At 50.9% G+C, this 25100-nt stretch overlaps 1 protein-coding gene across 1 annotated transcript; it reads left to right on the top strand.

Moving 5' to 3' along the window:
- Positions 1–9229: 9229 nt before the first annotated feature.
- Positions 9230–22758, top strand: KIF18B (kinesin family member 18B). The gene is made up of 15 exons (XM_040989192.1): positions 9230–9545; positions 9992–10149; positions 10359–10463; positions 10638–10748; positions 10825–11022; positions 11124–11300; positions 14958–15032; positions 15139–15239; positions 15944–16121; positions 16457–16581; positions 19281–19471; positions 19680–20250; positions 21202–21291; positions 21672–21757; positions 21940–22758. The coding sequence occupies exons 1-15, from the start codon at positions 9233–9235 to the stop codon at positions 22044–22046; spliced, it is 2586 nt and encodes an 861-aa protein (XP_040845126.1). The 5' UTR covers positions 9230–9232; the 3' UTR covers positions 22047–22758.
- Positions 22759–25100: the final 2342 nt, after the last annotated feature.

The raw sequence follows: 25100 nt of genomic DNA, 5'->3' as shown, positions 1-25100 counted from the left end.
TGGGAAATTTACCATGGCCTGTTCTGGACTGTTTCCTATCATGCTTCTTGCGCTTACCTGCCAGGTCTGTGTCCTGCCGGAGGAATTGCCCAGGCTCCTCCATCAGAACTTCTCCCAATGCCAGATTTCATGCATACTAGGGGGTCCATGAGCCAGCCCTACTCAGTTCACCTCCTGTCCTAGCAGGAACAGTGGCTTTTCCTGACTGTTCCTGACTTCAACCCAATCTGGTTCTTGCTGTTGGGTGTTTTAGCCCAGCCACGGCTCATCCATACCCACATACGGCTCACATATGGCTCAGTAGGGGCTGAGACCTAGCCTAGTCTGTCCTACATCTATCCTGGTCCTCCAGACCAGGAGGAGGACCTCCAAATTGGAGTCTAGCCCAGCTTGGTGCATCCAGTCCCAGTCCACACTTGTGCCAAGGGAGATTACAATCATATCCTGATCAGAACGCATTCCAGCCCCGTGCCCCTTGGAACCTAAACCCAGCTAGCATGTCCCCTTAGCTCCCCAACCAGGCCTGTTCCCAGCCATAAATCACACACATGCCAGTGGTTGCTCTGACTCAGCTTGGCACAGCCCCTCACCTGTCCTGACCCCTGCCTTAGATGCTGTGGCTTAGCATCCCTGACTTGCGCAGACCAGTAGGTGCAAGAGCCTAGCTCAGCATGACCTGTGCTCCATCCTGATTTCTAATTTTGCTTGTGGGCTAAGGTTTGCTCAATCCTGTCAGTCCACCCCATTTCATTACCAACTCACACATTAGCCAGCCGTTGGAGCTACTTTGCCCAGCTTGTCTGACCCGCAGGTCTGGACTAAGTGTTTACCAGCGGGAGCTATGAGTTTTCCAAGGGGAGTTTCCCAAGTTCCTCCACTTGACCCATTCCCAAACCAAGTTCTCATATATGCCTTTGGGTTTTAGGTCAGTGTCCGGCATAGTCTGGCCTTCCATTTGGCCTTGTATGAGCTGGCGAACGTTGCAGCCTGGCCCACCCCACACCCTATTCAGGATGCACATTCGGGTGCTGCTGCCTTGACCAGTCCAGACTGTTGCGGGTTCCTTTACCTGTGATTGATGGCAGGCTCCTTGGTCACACCTAGCTTTGTCCATTACCACCCCAACTCTTGAGCTAACCAGTGGGGCTAGCATTTCCACAGGGTTTGGCCCACACATCCCCCACAGAATCTACTCCCAGATATGGTTCTCTCGTGTGCTTACATTCATTAATCTTAAACTTGCTTCTCTGAGAGACGAAGAGAGTTTTTGTTAGTTCACCTCCCAGGTGCTCATACCAACCAGGACTGTGCTCTCCAAAGGCTGCAGCTGGGAACTTTGGCCACGTCTCATGTGGTTGATGGGAGCCCAACTGAGATATCCCAGGGTTTGTATTAGCATCAATTTGGATTCAGAAGACAGAGCCAGGAACTGAACCTAGGTACTCCGATATGGAAGGCAGCTTTGTTTCTTCCCCTACTACCCACCCCATTTCTTTCAAAATTTATGTACTTAAAAAGCAGAGCCAGGACCCGACACAGTGGCCTAGCGGCTAAAGTTCTCACCTTGAATGCATGGGGATCCTATATAGGCATCAGTTCTAATCCCAGCAGCCCCACTTCCCATTCAGCGCTCTTCATGTAGCCTGGGAAAGCAGTTGAGGACGGTCCAAAAAATTGAGACCCTGCACGTGTGTGTGAGACCCAGAAGAGGATCTGAGTTTCTGGCCTCGGATTGGCGCAACTCCAGGTGTTGCGGTTGCTTGGGGAGTGAATCACCAGATGGAAGATCTTCCTTTCTGTCTCTCTTCCTCTCTGTGTACTGCCTTTCCAATAAATAAATCTTTTTAAAAAAAAAAAAGGGAGGCAGACCCGAGAGGTAGCCTAGTGATTAAAATCCTTGTCTCACTCGTGCCGGGATCCTATTTGGGTGCCAGTGAATGCTGCACTTCCCTTCCAGCTTCCTGCTTATGGCCTGAGGGCGGCCCAAGTCCTTGGGACCCTGCACCTGCCTGGGAGACCCAGAAGAAGCTCTTGGCTCTTGGCTTCGCATCTGTTGAGCTCTGGCCCTTGAGGCCACTTGGAGAGTGAAACAGTGGATGGAAGATCTTTCTCTGTTTCCCCTTCTCTATAAATATGATTTTCCAATAAAATTTTTAAAAAACTTTATTAAAAAAAAAGGGCCAGGCGGCGTGGCCTAGTGGCTAAAGTCCTCGCCTTGAACATGCCAGGATCCCATATGGGCGCCGGTTCTAATCCCGGGCTGCTCCACTTCCCATCCAGCTCCCTGCTTGTGGCCTGGGAAAGCAGTCGAGGACAGCCCAAAGTTTTGGGACCCGTGTGGGAAACCCGGAAGAAGTTCCTGGCTCCTGGCTTCGGATCGGCATAGCATTGGCCATTGTGCTCACTTAGGGAGTGAATCACTGGACGGAAGATCTTCCTCTCTGTCTCTCCTCCTCTCTGTATATCTGACTTTCCAATAAATAAATAAATCTTTTTTTAAAAAAAAGCTGTGCCACATAGAGAAGGAGAGACATCTTGTTCACTCTCCAGATGGTTGCAACAGCCAGGTGTGGGCTAGGGGCCAGGAACTCCATCCAGGTCTCCTGTGTGGGTGGCAGGGGCCCACGTTCTAGGGCTATTGTTTGCTGCCTTCCAGGCACATTAGCAGGGAGCTGGATTGCAACAGAAGTAGCCAGACTTGAAACAGCTCTCTAACATGGGTTGCTGGTATCTCCAGCCAGCCCTCTGTAGCAGCAAGTTTCTTAAGTTACATATTAACTGAGAGGCCAAAATGCCTGCCTTCCTCCATCAAGATTCTTTCAAGTATCCTCACATATTGTTTTTTTTTTTTTTTAAGATTTATTTTTATTATTTTTTCATTGGAAAGGCGGATATACAGAGAGGAGAGACAGAGAGGAAGATCTTCCGTCCGATGATTCACTCCCCAAGTGAGCGCAACGGGCTGATACTATGCCGATCCGAAGCCAGGAGCCTCTTCCGGGTCTCCCACGCGGGTGCAGGGTCCCAAAGCTTTGGGCCGTCCTCGACTGCTTTCCCAGGCCACAGGCAGGGAGCTGGAAGGGAAGCGGGGCTGCCAGGATTAGAACCGGCGCCCATATGGGATCCCGGGCGTGCAAGGCGAGGACCTTTAACCACTTGCGCCACCGCGCCGGGCCCCTCACATGTTGTTAATGCGATGAATTTCCTAAGCTAAAACAGCAGAACCATTCCTTTTAAAATCGGAAAAGGGAAAAAATTCTCACTGGTTCTGCCTCTACTCCATACTGAACCGGAAGTCTGAACCACAACTGTAAGACAAGGAAAATAAAGTTTAAAAAAGATTTGTTGGAAAGGCAAAGGTATATAAAAAGGAAGAGATGGAAAGAGAACTTCCATCCACTGGTTTACTCCTAAATAGCCACAATGGCCAGGTCTAGACCAGGCTGAAGCCAGGAACCCAGAGCTTCTTTCTAGTCTTCCATGTAGGTGCAGACGTCCAAACACCTGGGCCCTCTTCTGCTGCTTTCCCAGTGGCATTAATAGGAAGCCAGATCAGAAGTGGAACAGTTAGGACTCAAACTGGTATCCATATGGGATACTGACATTGCAGGTGGTAGTTTAACTTCTGCGCTATAACAGCCCTTTAAAAAAATCTATTTATTTAAAAGGCAGAATTAGAGCGTTTCGTCTGCTGTTTACTCCCCAAGTGGCCTCAGGCAGCCAGGGCTGGACCAGATCAAAACCAGGAGACAGGAGCTCCATCTGAGTCTCTCATATGAATGGCAGGGCTCTCAGTACTGTGCCAGCCTCTGTTGCCTTCCTAGGTGCCTTAGCAGGAAGCTGGATTGGATATGGGGCAGCCAGGACTCAAATCAGCACTCCAGTATGGGATGCCAGTGCTGGAAGTGACAGTTTAACCTGCCACACCATCCCCTAATGCCACTTGTAAAGCACTTAGTAGTTTCTGATCTGCTCAGTGAAGCACTGCACAGTAAATGTTACCCATAGTGATCATTATGTTCTGGTTTCTAGATGCAGGCTCTGCTCTTCTCTGTCCCTTATTAATTCATAGGACAAATACTGTTCGATAACTGCTGCAGGCTGGGCCAGGCGCCCTGGCACTGGGGTGCCCAGGCTGTCAGCAGAAAGAAGAGAAGCACAGTGTGTGAAGGTTGTGAAGGGGCAATGAGGGGGGCTGCAGCAACCCCTGGAAAAGTCCAACATCTGTGGACTGGTCTCCAAACCCTGCTTCCCCAGCTCCCATCAAGTCCTCAGAAATTCTTATCTAGAGGCTTCAAAGAGGGTGGGCTTATGGAGTCTGCCCCCAAAACAAATGAATGAGGGCTTCCCAACCCCAGCTTGGCTGCGTCCTAGCCTCTGGGTTTTAATGAGCTGCCCTGGGTTAGAAACATGACGTGACTGTGGCTGGCTGAGAACCCTGAAGATCTTATTAAAGAATCATCTCCCTTGTACTTCGGGCTGAAATGCTCTTTCCAACGGAGGATCAAAGCAAACTTGACAAACGTTCTCTCATTAATCTCCCCATCCCCCTGGGGCCAGAGCAGATTGGTAGCTGTTCTTCCTGGCTCTCCGAGGGGGAGGCTGAAGTGACACTGACACATTGTGAATAGTGGAAAGACCTCCTTCCGGCCAGATGCAGGACACAGACAGGACCCAGGTATCCTGAGGGGGGCCCGTGCCAAAGGCTACTGGCATCCTGCACCCAGTGCTCTCAGCACTCTCTCAGGAAGAAGAAAACATCTCATTAGGCAAACAGACTCGCCCTCACTGGCCCTCGGGAGGCGGGGATGGGAGAACCTGTAAAGGTTACCAGCGCTCCTCTGCCCGTGCCCTTTTTAATTTCCTGCCTAGAATGTTAGGCTGCTCTGGGGCTCTCCCTCACCAAAACCCTCCCTCGGGGAGCTGTGACTATCAGCAAGGCAGCCCAAGGGGTCCCAGTCTCCTCTGATTTTATTTCCTTTAGTACACAAGCAATGTCCTAGGGACAAGAATGTGAAGGTGAGAGACAGGAACTCCCCGAGTGGTGAAATCAGGTACAGTCTGTACACCTGATGGTGCTTGCAGAATGCCTGGTGCTAGCTCCCTAAAAGTAGTAACTACCATGCAAACATAGGAAACTATTAGGACGCTGTGATCCTCACAGCACGACAAAGAAGTGTTATGCAGCAGTGGAGCAAGCTCTGCAGTCGTGCTGCCTGGGTAGGGACAGGGCTCCATCACTTATCAGCCCTGGGACCTTGGGCAACTTGCTGAATCCTCTTTGTCTCAATTTCCTTGCTGAGAAATGAATATAGTAATGGTATCTGTCTTGCAGGATTACAATGGGGGATAAAAGGAGCTGATGTGAAAGGTACTTTGAACAGTCCCTGGCTTAGTGAGTACTTAGCTAATACGTCTATTATGGCAATCTTCTGGCAGGAATAAAATTGTACATGTGTAAGAGGGGGCTGGCATTGTAGTGTGGCAGGTTAAGACACTGCCTATGATGACACGATGCCATCCCATATGGGTGCTAGTTTGAGTTCCAACTGTTCCACCTCCGACTAGCTCCTTGCTCATGTGCCTGGGAAAGCAGCAGAGGATGTTCCAAGTGCTTGGTTCTCTGAACCCACATGGGGGACCTGGAAGAAGCTTCTGGCTTCAGCCTGGTTCTACCCTGGCCATTGCAGCCATTTGGGGAGTGAGCCAGCAGAAAGAAGATCTCTCTATCTCTGCCTCTTTATCTCTAACTCTGCCTTTCAGATAATTTTTTTTTTTTTCCTTTTTTAAGTTTCTTTAGAAGTTGGTTCAGAAATGGAGCAGTTGCTACTCTGCACTGGTGCTCTGATAAGGGAGACTGGTGTTGCAGGCAGCAGTTTAGCTTGCCATCACAACACCATCCTTGTCGTTTTTGTCTTTTATTTTTAAGGTGCCGGTTAGGATATACCAGGTTCAAGTCTGCCAATATCCACCCTTGGGGCAGTAGTGATAGTTCAAGGTAGCAGGTCTGATACCCACCCCTTCTCTTTGATGAATGACCTTGGCAATTGTGACCATCCGTGAGACTTAGTCCTTACTGAGAAACACAATAGTTCCTCAGCCCTGTTATCCATTGCTAGGGTTGGGGTGAACTTTTCAAGACATCTGTGACTTCTGCATTCCAAACAGCGCACCCTCACCTGATGGTAAACTGATCCAAATGAAAAACAAAAACCAGAGAGAGGTTTGGAGGAAATAGGAAAGTGTTTGGCATGATTAGCAGGTCAACATTAAATCTGTTTTGTCACCTGCTACATTATTAACGAAGATGTGAACATTTCGGCAAGTGACAAGTCATTTGATGAAAATCATCTCCCATTCCTATATTGCTAGTGGGCAGTGGAGGGTAGAGCGCTAAAAATAAGAGCTAAAAATAGAAAGTGTCATGTGCAAGCTATATTATCATTTAATTGAACTCACAGAATCAATGACAATCTATTAGAACTAATAAGGAAGCTCAGCTGTGTGGCCAGATACCCGCTCTGCATACAAACAGCAGACTTCCTCTATTCTGGCAAAAAGGCATTAGAAACTGTATGATTAAGAGCTTATTCAGGGCCCGGCACAGTAGCCTAGCTGCTAAAGTCCTCACCTTGCATGTGCCAGGATCTCATACGGGTGCCGGTTCTAATCTTGGCAACCCTGCTTCCCATCCAGCTCTCTACATGTGGTGTGGGAAAGCAGTCAAGGACGGCCCAAAGCCTTGGGATCCTGCACCCACGTGGGAGATCCGGAGGAATTTCCTGCCTCCTGGCTTTGAAATGGCTCAGCTCCAGCCATGAATCATCGGATGGAAGATGTTCCTCTCTCTCTCCTCTGTGTATATCTGACTTTCCAATAAAAATAAGATAAACCTTTAAAAAAAAAAAGCTTGTTTATAACTTGTAATAAACATTGAGAAGTCTACAATATTCATGTGAGGAAAATTGTGAAATTTTACTAAAGATTATGAAGTTATCAATAAATGGAGAGACCAGTTCCTGGATTAAAAGTGGTATTTTCAGCTAGAATTCCAGGCTCCTGGTTTCAGCCTAGCCTCGCGTTGGCTGTTGCGGGCATTTGGGCAGTGAACCAGTGGATTGAAGAGATCTCTTCGTTCCTCACAATTAGCAAATAAAAATTTTAAAAATAAAAAAAAATCATTTGTAAGTCATAGTACCCAAAATAGCCAAGAAAAAGGACTCTAAAGTGATATAACTACAATCATTACAATAAGTGAGGTGCTGGGGAAGGAACTGATATGCCAGTAAAACAGAATGGAGGGTTTAGAAGCAACTTCATGTTGATAGGATAATTCAGTTATGTTAAATGTGGCATTTTAAATTGCTGGAGAAAAACAGCTCTATCTAACAAATGATCTTAAGAAAATTGCTCACCAATTTAAAAAAATATTTAGAAAACTCCTTACACAGATAACACACCAGAAAATTTTGTCTCAGTAAAGACCCAGATGTAAAAAGTCAAATAATTAATAGAAATAAAAGGGCCTGGCACAATGGCTCAGTGGCTAAATCTTTGCCTTGCGTGCACCAGAATCCCGTATTGGTGCTGGTTCATGTCCCAGCTACTTCACTTCCCATCCAGCTCCCTGTCTGTGGCCTGGAAAAGCAGTAGAGGACAGTTCAAAGCCTTGGGACCCTATACCTACGTTGGAAACCCTGAAGCTCCTGGCTCCTGGCTTTGGATCAGCTCTTCTCTATTAAGGCTGCCTGGGGAGTAAGCCAGCAGATGGAAGATTGATCTTTCTTTCTTTTTCCTTCTCTTTGTAAATCTGCTTTTCCAATAAAAATAAATAAATCTTTAGAAAAAAAATACAAGAAAAACTGGAAGCCAGTGATTGTGTTACAGCAAGTTAAGCTGCCACCTCCAGTGCCAGCATTCCGTATGGACACTTGTTTGAGTCCTGGCTACTCCACTTTCTGTTGTGTTCCCAAGCACTTGGGCTCCTACACTCTGTGGGAAACCTGCATGAAGTTCTTGACTCCTGCCTCTTGGCTTTGGCTGAGCTTGGCCCCAGCCATTGCAGCCTTTGAAAAAAAGAGAGATTACTTGAAAGAATTAGAGAGATGGAGGAAGCAGAAAGATATCTGCCATCTGCTAGTACACTCCCTAGATGGCTGCAGCTGGCTTCAACTGAAGTTCTTCATCCAGAAACCCAGGCTCTCGGACCATCATCAGCTGCTTTTTTCAGGCCATTAGTAGAAAGTTGGATTGGAAGTGGAGCATCTGGAACACAAACTGGTCCCTATATGGAATGCCAGGGTCTCATGCCAACCTGCCTATTACTGTTCTAAGGCGTAAAATGGAGGTGTTCTGGGTTAACCTTCCGCTTGGGAAACCTGTTTCCCATATTCAAATGTCTGGCATGGAGTCCCACCCCTGCTTCCAAATGAACTTCTTGCTCGTGTAATATAGGAGGAAGCAGATGATGGCCCAAGTACTTGGGTTGCTGCCACCATCATGGGAGATCTCATTGGAATGCATGTTCCAAGTTTTGGTTTGGTCCATTGTTTTTTAGATTTATTTATTTTTTATTGGAAAAGCATATTTACAGAGAGGGGAGGCACAGAGAAAGATTTCATCTTTTAGTTCACTCCCTAAAGAGTTGCAACAACCAGAACTGAGCCAATCCGAAGCGGAGCCTCTTTTGTGTTTCTCATGCGGATGCAGGGTCCAAAGGAATTGACCCATCTTATGGTGTTTTCCCAGGCCACAAGCAGAGAGCTAGATTGGAAGCAGAGCTGCTAGACACGAATTAGCACCCATCTGGGGTCCTGGTGCTTGCAGGTGGAGGATTAGCCCATTGGGTCACTGCGCTGACCCTTTGTAGCCATTTGGAGAGTAAGCCAGTGGATGAAAGATTTTTTTCTCTCTGTTTCTCTCTCTCTACCTCTCTTGTGTCACTCTACCTTTCAAATACCTTCAGGATCTTTTAAATATAAGGAGAAGGAAGGAGGGAGGAAGGGAATATCTTTGTATCGTTGGAATTATGTCTCTTCTTTAAACTGAATCTGTTCTCTGTATCATTACCACATTTACATTTAAAAAGTGAAGTATGACGTGGTGACAAGTTAAGTAATAAAAATGTATTTTTGGAAGGACATGGGAGGATGCCCCTGGTTGTGGAGGGCTTCCTGCCCAGGCCTGAGGGTCCTCATATCCATCCTGTCTGTGCCCAGGTCTCCCCAGGAGGATGGCGGTGGAGGACAGCACAGTGCAGGTGGTGGTACGGGTGCGGCCACCCAACCCTCGTGAGTTGGACAGTCAGCGGCGCCCTGTGGTGCAGGTGGTGGATGAGCGGGTACTGGTGTTTGACCCTGAGGAGCCTGATAGGGGGTTCCCAGGCCTGAAGTCCGGCAGTACCCATGATGGCCCCAAGAAGAAGAGCAAAGACCTGACATTTGTCTTTGACCACGTCTTTGGCGAGGGGGCCACCCAGCAGGACGTGTTCCAGCACACCACCTACAGCATCCTGGACGGCTTCCTGCAGGGCTACAACTGCTCAGGTAAGGCCCTGCCAGGGCAGCTGCCTTCAGTGGGAGGGCCACCCTGCAGCAGGGTGTGAGGGATGACAGCCCCCTGTATCCTCCATGCATTCTTCTGCTGTGTATAAGGCCTTGACTGGGCCCTAGGAGACAAGATTAAGTCAGACTGGCATGGAACCCGTTCTCTTGGTGTTCATGGCTTAGTGGGGGAAAAGATGCTAAAAATCTGCCCCCCCCCCCAGGTGCAGAGTGATAAAAGTCAAGGTAAGTCACATGAGGGCAAGAACAGGGACACCATCTGGACAGAGAGGGAAGGGCGCGTCTCCCACCCTGACGGAGGTCCCTCTGCTCCAGTCTGCTAGTGAGAAGGGCCTGGGACAGGCACAGGGAGTACAGGTGCTGCAGTAGGATTGTGAGAGGCAGGGCGGGCCTAACCATCACCCTCCTCCCTCCATTGCCCTCTGCAGTGTTTGCCTATGGAGCCACTGGAGCTGGGAAGACGCACACCATGCTGGGCAGGGAGGGTGACCCTGGCATCATGTACCTGACCACCATGGAGCTGTACCGCCGCCTGGAGGCCCGCCAGGAGGAGAAGCAGTGTGAGGTGCTCATCAGCTACCAGGAGGTAGGGCTGCTCCTGCCCCAGCCCCCAAAGAGAGCTGAGCCGCTGGCTCTGGGAACGGGCAGTGAGCCTGAGGTGGGGGGTGAGAGGCATAACTAACTACGACAGTGCCCTGTAAAGTTCCGTCCAGAACTGGTGCTCACAGTCCTCCATCCTCCCAGGCTCTGCCACACGGATTGCTCAGGCGTCTTCCCTGACCTCTTTCTCCTCAGGTATACAATGAGCAGATCTACGACCTCCTTGAGCCTAAGGGACCCCTCACAGTCCGGGAGGACCCCGACAAGGGAGTGGTGGTCCCTGGACTGTCTTTCCACCAGGTGCGGACTTGGGCTGGGGTGGGACAAGCAGCCCCTATGACCCTCCAGGTTCCCTCCCATGACAGTTTGGGGATGCCCAGAGGTGACACTAGCTCACAAGGACAGCCTCCTCTGTTCAGGGAGCAGTGCCTTTTGGGGAGTCCACAACCCCTTCCTGGGCATCTTTGTCTGCAGCCAACATCAGCCGAGCAGCTGCTGGAGATGCTGAGCCGGGGCAACCGCAACCGCACACAGCACCCCACTGATGCCAACGCCACTTCCTCCCGCTCGCATGCCATCTTCCAGGTGAGAGCTCACAGGTCACAGCCCTGAGGCTGGGGCTGCTAGTCCTGCCCCCCTCACCCCTGCTGTCTGCCCCCAGATCTTTGTGAAGCAGCAGGACCGGGTTCCAGGGCTGACCCAGGCACTTCAGGTGGCCAAGATGAGCTTGATCGACCTGGCTGGCTCTGAACGGGCATCCAACACCCGTGCCAAGGGGGAACGGCTGCGGGAAGGTGCTAATATCAACCGCTCCCTGCTGGCCCTCATCAACGTCCTCAACGCCCTGGCTGATGCGAAGGTAAAGGCCGATGTGCAGGCCAGCAGGCGAGTGCCTGAGCCACAGTCCCTCCCTCCAGCCCTGAGCCAGCTCCCTGTGCCCCACCTGCCCACTGCCTCCAGGGCCGCAAGTCTCACGTGCCCTACCGGGACAGCAAACTGACGCGCCTACTCAAGGACTCCCTTGGGGGCAACTGCCGCACGGTGATGATCGCCGCAGTCAGCCCCTCCGGCCTGGCCTACGAGGACACTTACAACACCCTCAAGTACGCCGACCGTGCCAAGGAGATCAGACTCACGGTGCGTGCCAGCCAGACCCTACTGGCCTGGGATGGGGAGACACCAGGCTGCAAAGAGGAGGGTACAGGGTCACACCAGTATCCTCTGACCCCTGGCCCAGGCAGGAAAATGGAGCTCCTTGAGTTGTATCTACCTTTGTCACAGAGTGACACTACCCCCACTCTGCTGGTGAGAGGTGGGGCATTACCCACCTAAGACCCCCCAGTGGTCTGGCTCAGACCCCCTGTGGGTAGTGGGACCTTCTTTTCTTTTTTTTTTTTAACATTTTATTATTATCTTTTTATGATACAGTTCCATAGGCTCCTGGCATTTCCCTTATCCCCTTCCCAATTCCATTCCCCCCACCTAGTTCCTCTATATTATTACTAAAATATAGTTCTTCATACACAGTCATATGTCCATCATTGTGGACATGGACAATGGCAGAGAGTCCAACATCCTATTGTCAAGATACAGTAAACAGTTTCATTGTAAGTCCATCTTTGTTTGGCAGTAGAAATGCATACTACATTGTATCCTCACATCTGGATGTTAGTCTCCATTTTACAGCTACTATGCATCCCTTTAAATGAAAAGTCATAATACATAATCAACAATAGAAAGAAAAATAGAAATTTACAATGCCGTGAAGTTAAATGACATGTTACTACATATGTCAGTCTCCATTACACAGCTACTATATGCATCCCCTTAAATGAAAAGCCACAAAACAAAATCAACATCAGGGAGAAAAAGGAAATTAACAACACCATGAAGTTAAATAATAATATGCTACAAAATGCTTAACGTGTAGCTAAAGAATTGAAAATCAAGAACCTTCTTGAAGAAAATGATGCTGCTGTATGACCTATGAGTCACTGAATGGTTTAATCAGAAGAAAGTGTTTTGAAGAGATGAAACCAACAGAAAACAACAAAAATCCATGCAATATAGTTTCCGCTGATTTTTGGTGAAGTGTCTCTTCTAGACAATAAATAGATGTTCTTGTTTTTTAATCCAGTCTATTAATCTATGACATTTGATTGAGCTTAAGCCACTTACATTCAGAGTTTAACATGTATGGATGGAACTTTGGTCCTGTCATTTTAGGATTGGGTTGTTCATTGGTTTAGTCTTCTGTTGTCGTTTTACTGGGATGTTCTTCCCATTTGCCTTTGGTTTTGGTAGGTGCTATTCCTCTTCTCTGTCAAGAGAACATCTTAAAGTATCATTTGTAGGGCGGGTTTGAAAGAGGCAAATTCTTTTAACTTTTCTTTACTGTGGAAGAATTGTATTTCATTTTCAAAGACAAAAGAAAGCTTTGCTGGATATGTTATCCTAGGCCTACAACTTTTTTTCTTTTAGAATCTGGAATATTTCACTCCATTCTCTTCTTGCCTGTAGAGTTTCCTGTGAGAGATCTCCTGTGAGTTTGATTGGCATTTCTTTATATGTCAATTGATTTTTTTTCACGTACACATTTAAGGATCGTTTCCTTATGTTCAATTGAAGAGAGCTTGATGATCATGTGTCTTGGGGTGAAGATCGCTTTTGATCAAGCCTGTTGGGAGTTCCTGGATGTTGTTTCCCAATTCTTTCTCTAGATTAGGGAAATTTTCCTTGATGATTTCATTAAATACATTTCCAAACTCAGCTTCTCTTTCTGCACCTTCCAGGACTCCCATAACTCTGATATTTGGCCTCTTAATAGTGTCTTTCAATTCTTGAATACTTTTTTTGGCTGATCCAGCTCTGCTTCCAGCTTTTGTTGGTTTCCCTCTGATGACAGGAAATATCTTCCAATTCTGAGATTCTTTCTTCTGCTTGCTTCATTCTATTTTGGAGACTCTCCATTGTACTTTTAATTTTCTCTGCTGTGTTCTTAATTTCTGATATATCAGCCTTGATTTGCTTTATTGCTTCCTTAAATTCTTTGAACTCTTGTATGTGTTTCTCATTTTTGATCAGAAACTTTAAAATGAGTCTTATGAATTCTGTATGCCCCATTTTCTCAATGTTTTCCTCAGTTAACTCTGAGATTGGCAAAGGGTTTTGCTCCTTTGTAGGGGAGTTTTCAGTAATATTCATTGTGCCTTTGTCTCTTTTGCAGTTGGTCACTGCACTTCTGGTTAGCAGAGTTTTCTCCTTGGGACAGCTTTCTAAGCTGTGTCACCCACAGGTCTACAATGCAATTTTACTTACTGCAGTTGGTACACAACTTTTTGCTTGCAGCCACTTGTACCACAACCTCCAGCGAGTTCCAGGTCTAGGTTCTTATGTTAGATTTCCACCATGGTCTCCACAGCCCCAGCTCCTGGCTCACCATTCTCCTCTTCCTGTGATACCGTGCTGAGGCTGCACAGTTGTCTATGCAGCCTTTCTCCCACTTCTGTTTGGAGCAGGTTCCAGGATTAGAGAGACACCAGGTATCCTATCTAGTTAGGTTGTTGGTGGTGCTGATCTTGCCAGAACCTGTTGGGTGTTTGGTCTGGGTGCCACACGGACCTATTTTGACCCATACGATGCCACAGTCGGTATTATTTTCTGGTGGGACCAATGCGATTTGTTGAACTCAGCGAGTTCTCATGAGATCAGCACATGCACAGTTCACTGTTATCCCCTGCAGTCCTAAAGCTATTGCCACAGTGTACAAAATGGTGCCTGACGTACCACTACTAGAATTCTTGATCTGCTGGCCATCAGGTCTGAGGGCTACCCAGACCTGTCTTGGGTGGAACCTGTGGGATGCCACGTTGCTGCAGTTCACTCAGAAATGAGTTCCCTCCCAGCTCACCCTATGCTCACTCTTTTGCCTTGCCCTTGCCTCCTCATGCAAAATGGCGCCCAATTCGGTTCTAGGGTGGTGGACTGGGCTGTGAAATCCACACTGTTCTCGCACTGCTCGTCCGTGATCTGCTGCTCTGTCTCTGCTCCTGGTCAAATCAAATGGACCAGCAGGATGGACAGTTCTTTGACTGGGTTCACCTCCCAAGCTCCCAGTGAAAGTCCCTTCCCACCTGGTTGGAGTTCCGTCTGCTGGTAGAGTTCAGATCGCCGTTTGCTGAATGCCGCTGGAGTATCAGTCACTGCGACACCACACCGTTGTGTCCGCTGCTTTTCCATGTCTGTCAGTCTCCAAGTACCCCTCTGCTGTTGTTCTGTCCTCTCCTATTTCCTTGAATATGTCCTCTCTGCTTCATCCTGATTAAATGTTTATCTGTCCATTTAAATGTGTCCTTACTCATTCCGCCATCTTGATTCTCTCTGGGACCTTATTTTCAGCAAAGCTGCATAAACACACAGGCAACCTTATTTTCAGCAAAGCTGCATAAATACACAGGCATGAGTATGTTAATGCAGCTGAAAGCACTGGTGCTTGACTCTGCGCATCAGCCAGGCTTCTCCTGTCCTCCAGGGAGCCTGGCTCTCCCATAGTCCCTTCTAGTGAGAAAGACTTGGCTGAGGAGTCAGGGCCCAGGGTCAGAGGCAGTTTTAGCCTCGTGCTGTGGTCTCTTAGCCTCGTGCTGTGGTCTCAGGCACAGTACTTCCTCTGGTCTGGCTCCCGGCTTAGGGTGAGTCTGTTAACATAAGCAAGGTACCTCACATAGGACTTGCCTTGGAAGGTCTTTCTAGAAACTGCTTTGCATGGACCAATGAACCTTCCTCTCTCTCCTCCAGCTGAAGAGCAACGTGGTCAACCTCGACTGTCACCTCAGCCAATACGCCACTATCTGCCAGCAGCTCCAAGCTGAGGTGAGGACATACCTCGGGAGCAGGCTCAGGCCAGCCAGGGCCCCGTGCCCACCCCTTGCCTCCTGTGCTGAGCCAAGGCTCTGGGCCTGAACTGTTGATGTTCTAGGTGGCCGCCCTTCGGAAGAAGCTCCAAGTATATGAGGCGGGAGCTCAGCTCCAACGACAATCCCTCCCAGCTTTCCCTGCGTCAGACATACCACCGCAACAGTAAGTTCTCCCACCTGTGCCTGCCCCACCCTTTGCTGGGCCAAGGCTGGGGAGCCAGCTCCTAGAGGTCTAGAACTCCTTACTATTCAGAGACTCAGAGTTGGAATCCTCACCCAGTGCCTAGCAAGTGAAGCTTACCTTAAATGCCATGTCACAGGAGTGACCCCAAGCCCATAGAAGTAGTATCTAAAGTTCAAGAGAAGGTGCACCTAGAGGTTGGCTGTCACTGTGTCTTAAACCAGAAAGTCCCTGACATCTGCTCTCAGCATCTTTTTTTTTTTTTTTTTTTCAATTATTGGAAACTCAGATATACAGAGAGGGGGAGAGACAGAGAGGAAGATCTGTCCAATGATTCACTCCCCAAGTGGCCACAACAACTAGAGCTGAGCCATTTCAAAGCCAGGAACCCGGAGCCTCTTCCAGAACTCCCACATAGGTGCAGGGTCCCAAGGCTTTGGGCTGTCCTTGACTGCTTTCCCAGGCCACAGACAGGGAGCTGGATGGGAAGCAGGGCTGCCGGGATTAGAACTGGCATCCATATGAGATCCCAGCATGTGCAAGGCAAGGCCTTTAGCCCCTAGACTACTGTATCAGGCCCTCAGCATCTAATTCTTAGGGGCTCTGTACATTTGGGTGCCACAGAGCCCCAACGTGCTCCCTGCTTTCCCCACCTATACCCACATTCTGCCTCAAATTCTTCCCAGCTCCCCTAGGCCATCCTGCCCGCCCATCCAGTCCTGTCCCCAAGAGTTCCACGATGGATCTGGAACCCTTCAGGAGGAGAACCTGGAGACAGAGGCCCAGGAGGAGAGGGTAGAGAATGGGGACTCTTCAGGTCAGGAGCGGGACCCGAAGGACAAGGACGGCAGCCCAGCCAAGGAGGTAAGACTGAGTGGGCTGGGGGGGCAGGAGGGGCCTTGGCTTCGGGAAGGGAGGCTTGGAGCTGGAGGAATATTGCAAGAGAGGCATCCCTTTAACCCAGAGTTCCTTCAGGCCTGGTTCCCAACCCAGATGTCTTAGTTCACTTCCCATGCAAGGATAGTCTGTCACCCCTTGTATGTCTCGAAGTGACCCTGAGTAACGGAGCCTCCTCCAGAATCTGGTCCTTCCAGAAGCTGCTGTTCTTGCTCCTGGAGGAGGGAGGGGTTTAGAGCAGCTTGAACTAAAAGAAATCCTGGCTCCTCTGCCTCCAGCTCTGCCTCCTTCTCCCTCCTTAGTTTCCAAGCCAGACTCCAGAACAGAGCCTTGAACGCCTGCCAGAGAGCCCTGGCCTGACCTTGCCATCCAAGCTGGCTGTGGGTTGCCCCTTGCTACAGAAGCCGGACAGAGATGGTCCTAAGTGGTAGGTGTCTTCTTGCTCCACTCCAGAATCCAAGATGGGAGGTTACGGGTTCAGCCTGTTGGTATAAGCAGTCACCACAGCCCTGGTTCTGTCTAGCTGGGAGTCAGGTCTCTTTTATTGAAAATTCATTTTTATTTATTTGAGAGACACAAAGAAACACAGAAGAGAGATGGAGCTCCCATCCACTGGTTCTCTCCCAGATGCCCAGAGTGGCCAGAACCAGGAGCCAGGAAGGCTTTCCGGGTTTCCCACACAGGGGCAGAAACCCAGTGACTTGAGCCATTACTGCTGCCATGTAGCATCTATATGAGCAGCAGCCAGAGCCTAGAATTGAACTCAGGCCTTCTAGTGTGGGAAATGGGCATCACAGCTGCTCAGACTCTCAGGACTTTTTTTTTTTTTTTCATCAACACTTGCTTTATGTCCATTCAACCCCTTGCTTTTGTCACCTGCTCTATTTATTCCTCCATATGCTTGGCAGCCCAACTGGAGAAGGAAGCCAAGCCCACGCAGCCAGCCAGCAGGTAGCAGGCTGGGACAGGGCTGCTTCTGCCGAAGCTTGGCTTTCCCAACTGAGGGCAAAGCTGCTTGTCCTCAGCCAGGGGGATGGCAGCCAAGAGAGGCTGAGCATCAGGCCAAGCGGGGGGCCTCCCTCCAGAGTCAGGTGTTCGGCACACATCTTCAGCAGCAGCTTGGCTGGGGCTATTTTTTTTCCTCAGAAGTAAATATAGACCACCAACCCCTCCCAAAGCCAAAGAGAAACGGATTTGGGACCATGCTTGGTGTGCTGAATAGAGAGGTGCTGCTAGTATGTTGTGTTTCTTTTTTCCCCTTGGGCCCAGTACATAAATCCCTGGCCACTTAGCTTTGCTGCTGCCTACCCCCACCTTCTTCTTCCCCAATACTAGCTTCACGCTAGGCAATGTATTTAAAGCTTCTGGACAGAAGGGCCTGTTTAATTTTATTTCTTGTTGGGGAGTGTCTGTTCCCGACTCAGCAAAAACGCTACAGCCTGAATAATCAGTGGCTCATTATCTATCTCCTGCTGCCAAGTCCCTGGGGCCCTGGCAAGGCAGGGATGTACTGGCGGGATGTCCCCCTGGCCTCAAAGGGAACAACCACGGGCTTCCTCTGATGACTCGGTCTCTGCTTGGTGTCCCCGTCATTATGAGGAGCCCCCATTCCTGCTCTGCTCTGAGCTGCTTCCACCTTAGCTGTGGTTGGGTATCCTAGCCTGGCTCGTCCCTCGTTGGGAATGCAGTGTTGATGAGTACAACAAGAGGCCTGTCTTGGGGACTGCTGGACGCCCCAGCCTGACTCCCTGTTTGGAAGCACCCTAATAACCAGCGAATTAAGACTCATCTCCCCTTGACTTTGGGACTTAGAATCTTGGGCCACCAGGGCACTCAGCAGATCGATTTTCTAGCTCACTGGTTTTTCAGAACTCTTAAAGCTGCAAAGTCCTTTCTTCAAATGAAATTAATGCCGAAGTCTAACGTGGAGTGCACATTAGACAGTTGCTCTGTCCTGTGGGTTTTGAAAATTCCAAATTGCCCACAAATTCTTGGTGGGCACTGAGCCAGACGCCAGCCCTTTAACATCCAGGCCAGTGCATTGCCCTGGCTTCCCAATCAGCCCTGCGACCACAGAACATGTAGCTTCGGCAGGTGGAGAATGAGTTTCTGCTGCGTCCTTTTTAATTTCTCTCCTGCCTTCTTTTCCAAAGGCCTGGAGGTTGCTTTACAAAATGAGTTTGGGCTCCCTGTGCACACAGCAGCTGAGGGCGTCAGGAGGGCTCGGAGATGTCCACGCAGGTAGAGCCACCTGAGGATAATCGTTGGCATGAATAATCCCCACTGAGATAATTGTGTTTATCTTTTTATCATAGGTGTGCCTTACAGAAAGAAAATTTGCTTTATTAGAATCTAAATTTACAACACTGATAATTGCATTACCCTCAGAATTTCCTCTAAATAGTCCCCTAGTGCATGTGAGATCTGCATCAATTCACGCGTGCTTTTTCAGCGTCCCAGCCACTAAAGCGAAAGCACAGACTGAGTGCGTGTTTGAGGGTCTTCTCTGCATGAGTTGCACATAGCCAAAAAGTCTCCCCTCACCCTAACAAGGTGAATACTGTTATTTCCGTTTTCACGTAAAGCAATAGTTAGCTAGATTTACAGGGCTTACAATATGCTAAGCCATCTTCTTTCCAACAACGCTATGAGGTGGGTGTACTTGTCTTCTCCAGATCAAGGTTGTAGAGATTGAAGCTAACCAATGCACAAGATCTCACAGCTAGGAAATACTGGAGCCAGGATGTGAACCAGCAGTCTGACTTAAGCTGGGTTCCTAACTGCTGTCTTGTGTTGCCCTGAGACCAGTACCAGCCGTCCCGAGAGGAAACAGCCCTTCCCCACTTCCCAGGCCACTGTCTATGAGGCATGCTGAGTGGGTGATATCTCCCACAGTTTCCTGTGGCCACCTTTGCCAGCCTTGGCCTGCAGCAAGGTGAGGCAGAGCAGAAGGCATGGCTGGGAGGGTGCTGCTACCAGCTGGCCACTGTGAGGCAAGGCAGGAGGGAGCCAGGAAATAGCCCTAGGTGTGCTCCTTGTCTCTCCTGGAACGCTGGGAACAGGTACACCGGATGGAGAACCAGGTCAGACCTGGCCTGAGACGGAGTGCCCTTCCCTCTGTTGTAGGCTGGCCCTGCAGGCACTGTGCCTGGCCCAGCGGCAGTACTCCCTGCTGCAGGCAGCCAACCTCCTGACCCCTGACATAATCACTGAGTTTGAGATGCTGCAGCGGCTGGTACAAGAGCAGAAGTCGGAGCCTGGGACCCCCAACCTGGCCAGGGAGGCGCCTCCAGCTCAGGAGCTGTCTTCAGAGTCAAGTGAGTTCCACTTTCCTGCTTCTTATCAGTGCTGTCTCCAGGGCCCAGCTGGGGGCCCAGGGGCCTCAGGTCTGGTTTATGTTGCTGCGGGAGGCTGGGCCCCTGGGATTGTGGACTTCTACCCAGGAGACCCAAGCAATTAAGGAGCTCCCTGTATCTCTGATGTGTGGTGCTCCACATTCTATAGATTCTCCTTCCTTCTGGCCAGTCCCTGATTTCCCCTCAATACCCACCCCACTCTCTTGCCTAGAGTCCCCAGGATACACTGGCCCTGTGACCCGGACCATGGCAAGGCAATGGGGTGGCCTCATGCCCATGCTGGAGATCCCACCCAGACCTGACTGCACCCCAACCCAAGCATCCCGGAGGACCACAGAGAAGAGGAGGAAAAGACCGAATCCCTCTGAGCCAGACGGTCCCCCAGCCCAAAAGTTGGAGACCAAGCGCCAGCGCCAGCGCCAGTCCTTTCTTCCCTGCCTGCGGAGAGGCTCTCTACCTAAGACCCAGCCCTCACTCGGACCCAGCACCCCCAAAGGGCAAAAAGCCTCCCCTTGCCACACCCCTCGCTTCTGCCCAACCACAGTCATCAAAAGCCGGGTGCCCCTGGGTCCCTCTGCCCTGCAGAACTGCTCTACCCCCCTGGCCCTACCTACCCGGGACCTCAACATCACCTTTGATCTCTCTGAGGAGTCCCCTTCACAACTTGGTTCCCATGAATGCATTGGCTGGGAGAAAATCCCCCCAGAACTACAAAGACTGGAGCAACCCTTCATTCCCAGGTGGGTCTGCCCCCCCCCCCCAGCAGGGGCCTGGGTCAGCGAGGGGACACTGGGTTGGCAGGAAAAGGGGAAGATGGCCTGCCTGTCAGAGCTGGGATGCTGCTGTGTCTTTCCAGGGCCATGATCAGCTTCATTCTCCAGGCCAGGAAAGTGGAAAAGTCTGTGGAGGCTTCTCTGGGGGTGGGCCTGCCTGCCTGTCCCTGCTTCAGACTCGCCTACCTGTCCCTGCTTCAGGCCCGCCTGCCTGTCCCTGCTTCAGACCCGCCTGCTCTGTCCTGGTTTGTGGCCAGCTCAGGAGGAGCTAATGGGACTCCAATTTGGGAAGAGTCAGCAGGAAGGAGCCACAGAGGTCATCCTATCCTTCCTGTGCCCCTTCTGCTTTGCTTGGTCCCTGTGACCCCATATGAGTTCTGTGCCCCACTGAGAAATTCTTATTTCTGTCACTTCCACCCCAAGATTTTGCCCCAGACCAGGAAAGAACACCTTTAGGAAACTTTCAGTGTTCTCTGGTAGAAGCACAAAGCTGGTGCCTTTCCCCCGCTGGGCACACTCATGACAGGACAGAGCCAAGAACAAGTGGTAGGCTGACCTGGATTTGTGAGGCAGGGGCCAGCAGACTGTCCACCTGCACCCACCCCATGCATAGCCCTGGACCAGCTTGCAGTAACAAGCTCTGAGGCCGGCTGGTAGAAGGGTGAAATTGTTTGAACTCCAGCTCCCTGGACGCACCTGAAGCTGACATCTGGATGTTCTCCCAGAACAGAACTGTCACTCAGCTGTCAGCCCAGACCTAGTGAGGCAGGGAGACAATCCACCCTGAGCAAGAGAAAGTGCCGAGGTCATCGTGCCCACCCTCCCACACCTCCCCCAAGCCGGGGACAGGGGAAGGAAGGGGCTGGCGCTGTTTCTGGCTCCCTCCTAACCTGCCTCCCTTCCCCACCTGCCTTCTAGCGAACCTGTGCTCCCGTTCTCCGTTAAGGGCCCCAAGCCCATGACTTCCCTCCCCAGGACCTCAATCTGCAAGAGGAGGTGCACTGTAAGGTGAGGTGTGTGTGTGGTGTCAGGGGAAAACAGCTCTCACTAGGACAGGGACACCTGGCAACTGCAGCCCTCCTCTGGACCCCTTGTAGCAGGCCACTGAGAGCTGTGAGCAGGCTTCTCTGGCAGAAGCTCCTTGGCCCTGGCTTGCTAATACAGGGTCATCCTGGAGGTGAAGGTGGCCACAGCTTCCACTGACCTTGAGGTTGCACTTACCCCCCTGCACCCCTCTCCTCTCCAGGCTTTTCCTCTCACTGCCTCTTTCTGGCCCCAATCCAGCCTCAGGAGCTCCTTGCTGGTGCTCAGACCTGCCCCTACTCCCACGCACACCCTTGTCCAGAAGCCTGGCTGTAGACCTCCCGCCTCACTTCCTTCTCTCTCAGTTCCTCAGCCTCCCAGGGCCGCAGCCGCATTGCTCGCCTCCCTAGCAGCACCTGGAAGAGGCCAGCTGGATCTTTTGCAATCCCAGGTGACTGGCACTGGGGGTAGGAGTGGTATGGGCCATGGTAAGATGAAGACAGGACAGGGGAAGAGGGCAGGGTTGAGATGCCAGTAACAGGGTCCTGGGTCCTTCCAGGCATCCTAGGGGATAGGGAGAGGTGAGACGGGCAAGTGTCAAGGGAACAGGGCCTCACTTTGTCCTGCTTGCAGAACCACCCTTGAGTCCCCACTGTGATGGCAACCAGAGGAGCCAGGAGGAATTCCCTGGGTCCGGAACAGTGCTGTCAGTTGGCAACTGCATCGCCAAGGTGTCCTGATCACCCGGCTGCCCTGACCCACCAGCCCTTGTAGGCTGGCTGCCTCTGCTTGCCGCCTGGAGCCCACGGCGCTGGAAGTCCATCAGCCTTCATCCGGGGCGAGTCAATGTCTGCACACCTTGGCTGCATGAACAACCCTCCCCGTCCAGCCCTTCCCCCTGTTACCTGCCCTCCAATCCTTTGTCACACTCTGCTTCTCAGTGTGTGCAAATTCACTGGGGAGTGCTAATGTGTCACTGTTTTAAAGGGTGCTACTCTGCCCTCTCCCCAAATGCTGCCATTTGTGCAGACCGGCAGCTCTTAGGCTCTTTGCCCTCCTTGGGTCTGACACACTGCTTCAGTGGGTGGAAGGATGAGCTTGGGATGGGGGTGGGGTTGGGAGTCCGGGACAGGCTCCTCCTGGTTTCCCAGAGAAGGGGTGACTGCAGCTCCACCTCTCCCGTCCTGGCGCTGGGGGGAAACCAGCCCCGGCTGCTATCCTGGTGCTCTGATTTCGACTCAAAGGCAGCTTCATTATGTTACTCAGGAGCCACAGCAATTCACTTGCAGTGTCAAAGACAAGTGGAAAGAGAACGGAGCGAGTCAGCCTTGATATCACCACCAGATGAAATGCTGGATGCTTGGTTTATGTCCTCTGGTCCTGTATTTTGGCATATATACATGTATACACACAGGTGGATAAAGGTTTTTCTTTACTATAATGACTAATAAGCCATCTCCTTCCTTGGTGTCTTTGCATCACTGGTCTCGGGTAGGAGAGAAAACCTCTCTTACCTTCCCACTCTTCCTGGGGAATCTCTCACAACTCCCACTGACCCCGGGACCTGAGCCTGCTCTCGCCTCACAGCCCATCCTGTTCCAAGGACGTAGGCCTTTGGGTGGGTTTAGGAGCTGTTATGCTTGAAGACCACAGAGGCAGGTACCATCCTCCAGGCTGGGTGTGCCTTGCTGGGAGCCCTGCTATCAAGGTGTGTGTGTGTGTGTGTGTGTGTGTGTGTGTGTGTGTGTGTGTGTGTGTGTGTGTGTGTGTGTGTGTGTGTGTGTGTGTTTCTAATTTGTATTTAAAGAGATAGAGATCAAGATCTCCTGTCTGCCGGTTTACTGCCCCAGTGTCCACAACTTCCAGACATGGGGCTGGGAGCTCAAGCCAGGTGTCCCACATGGGTGACAGGATCAGCATTACTGCCTCGCAGGTTCTGCATTAGAAAACGGGATCGGGAGCCAGAGCCAGGGTCAAGCACATTTGGATTGGCATATTCCCTGCTGGGCTGGGCTGTGCCAAGCAGGGAGCAATATTTATGGCCTGCAGGCCTTTAGGCAAAGCACCATTAGCTTGACCCCAGTGCTGTGCTCTGCTTCCTCAACTCCAGCCCAAAGCCTCACTGACAGCTCAACACAATTTACCTCTGGTCTCTGTGAAGACATGGTTGGCTGAATGAGTTAATAATGTAAACAAAATTACAAGAATCTGTTTAACTTGCTTCTGAAAACAAACCTTTAAGGGTATTTAGCACATTGTGAGTGACAAGCAAACAATGCTGCTATTTCCCAAGGGGGGCTTGCCTGCTGGGCTCCTCCCTGATTTTGGAGTAACAGAGAAGACCAGGAGAAGCCTGGACTACTACTTCAGACCTCCTCACGAAGCTGCACCACCTCTGGCTGCATCATGAGGAGACAGACTCCAGAAGGTTCCCCCAGCTCACCCTGGGATCTTCACATAAGGTCAAGCATCTCTCTTTGGGAATGTGCAAGCATTGCCTGCCATGCACCTAGGGTCCCTCTGCAATTAGTCTTAATGAGTCTTTCTCCCATGTGCTGTGTTTCCCTGAAAGCAGCCTCACATCTTACAGCCCCCCACGGCCTGGCATGGCCTCAAAAGCCCTTACTGGGTTGTTGGTTGGATTCAAATTGAATAACTTCCCTATTTCCTGGGGCCCTCGCATCTATCCTCTGATTTGATCACCATCGTCAGCCCACAAGCACAGAGGTGGCAGGCACGGGCGAGGTGGCTGGTAACGAGGGCCAGGAGGGCATCTGCCCAGCAGGGGCCGTGACACAGGGCAGAGCTGGCTGGGGCTGGGGCAGCTGTGAGGGGAGGAGGTCACACTTGACAAGGAGGTCCCGCAGGCAGCCATTCACTCCGCAAACATTGCCGGCTCTGAGGTGCAGAGTGTGCTCGCAGGCCATCCACTCAACTGCAAAGACGACACATCTGGAGCCGAGCACGCTTGCCTGCTGCCCCCAATCACGGGAGGTCAGCTGAGAGCTCACCACGAGTGCCTGCACACTCGGGAGGCAGCCTGGCTGCTCTGGACTTCGCAGCGAACCGACAGCCAGCTCCCAGCTGACCTCCACAACCGTGCTGGGGCTCCGGGATTGGATTGTTCTCAGGCACATTCACCCACTGGACACAGCAATCGATGTGCACTGCCAAGTCCAGCCTGGCCCTAGGCCCTCTCTCCTTGTTTCCCCCTGCCCCTCTCCTCTTCTGTGAGTTTAGAAATCCTCTCCCCACACCCTTCACACCTACCTCTTGCTCCTGTGTGGGCCTCGCTTCCCCCAACACACACACACACACACACACTGGGATCCAAATTCCTGCCCAGCTCACAGAAACAATCTTAGTGCCAGGAGCTGGAAACACAAGGACACAGTCCCATTGTTCAAGGAGTGGGTGGCACCTGTCCTGTCACCTGGGTGTAAGCCAAAACTTTCTTCAATGTTGGTGCCTGTAATGGGAAAAGGCTGGAGCTTCCTCTCTGGATCCACTCCCCACTCCTCCACACATACCCCCAACTATCAGCCTGGCACCCATGAGAAAGCTGGTTGGCAGCTACTCCCTGGGGAATCCTGTTGTGTAGAGTCCCACTCCTGTGTTCCTGGGTTCGCCCAGCAATGTCCCTTTGGCTCTTCGCTACACTTCGACCCAGCTAGAATCTGGTTCATGTTCTTTTCACCCTTTTATTTAGAGGAACCAGGAGGGCTTATGATGAAGGCTGTTAGGGCAAGGAAGTGATGGGCCACCATCACCCCAAAAACATGGCTCCCATGGCT

The sequence above is a fragment of the Ochotona curzoniae genome, unplaced genomic scaffold (genome assembly GCF_017591425.1).
Source record: "Ochotona curzoniae isolate NIBS_2020 unplaced genomic scaffold, NIBS_Ocur_1.0 contig_520, whole genome shotgun sequence".
NCBI lineage: Eukaryota > Metazoa > Chordata > Mammalia > Lagomorpha > Ochotonidae > Ochotona > Ochotona curzoniae.
Note: the sequence above shows the minus strand (reverse complement) of the source record. Positions and strands in the feature narration are given on the sequence as shown.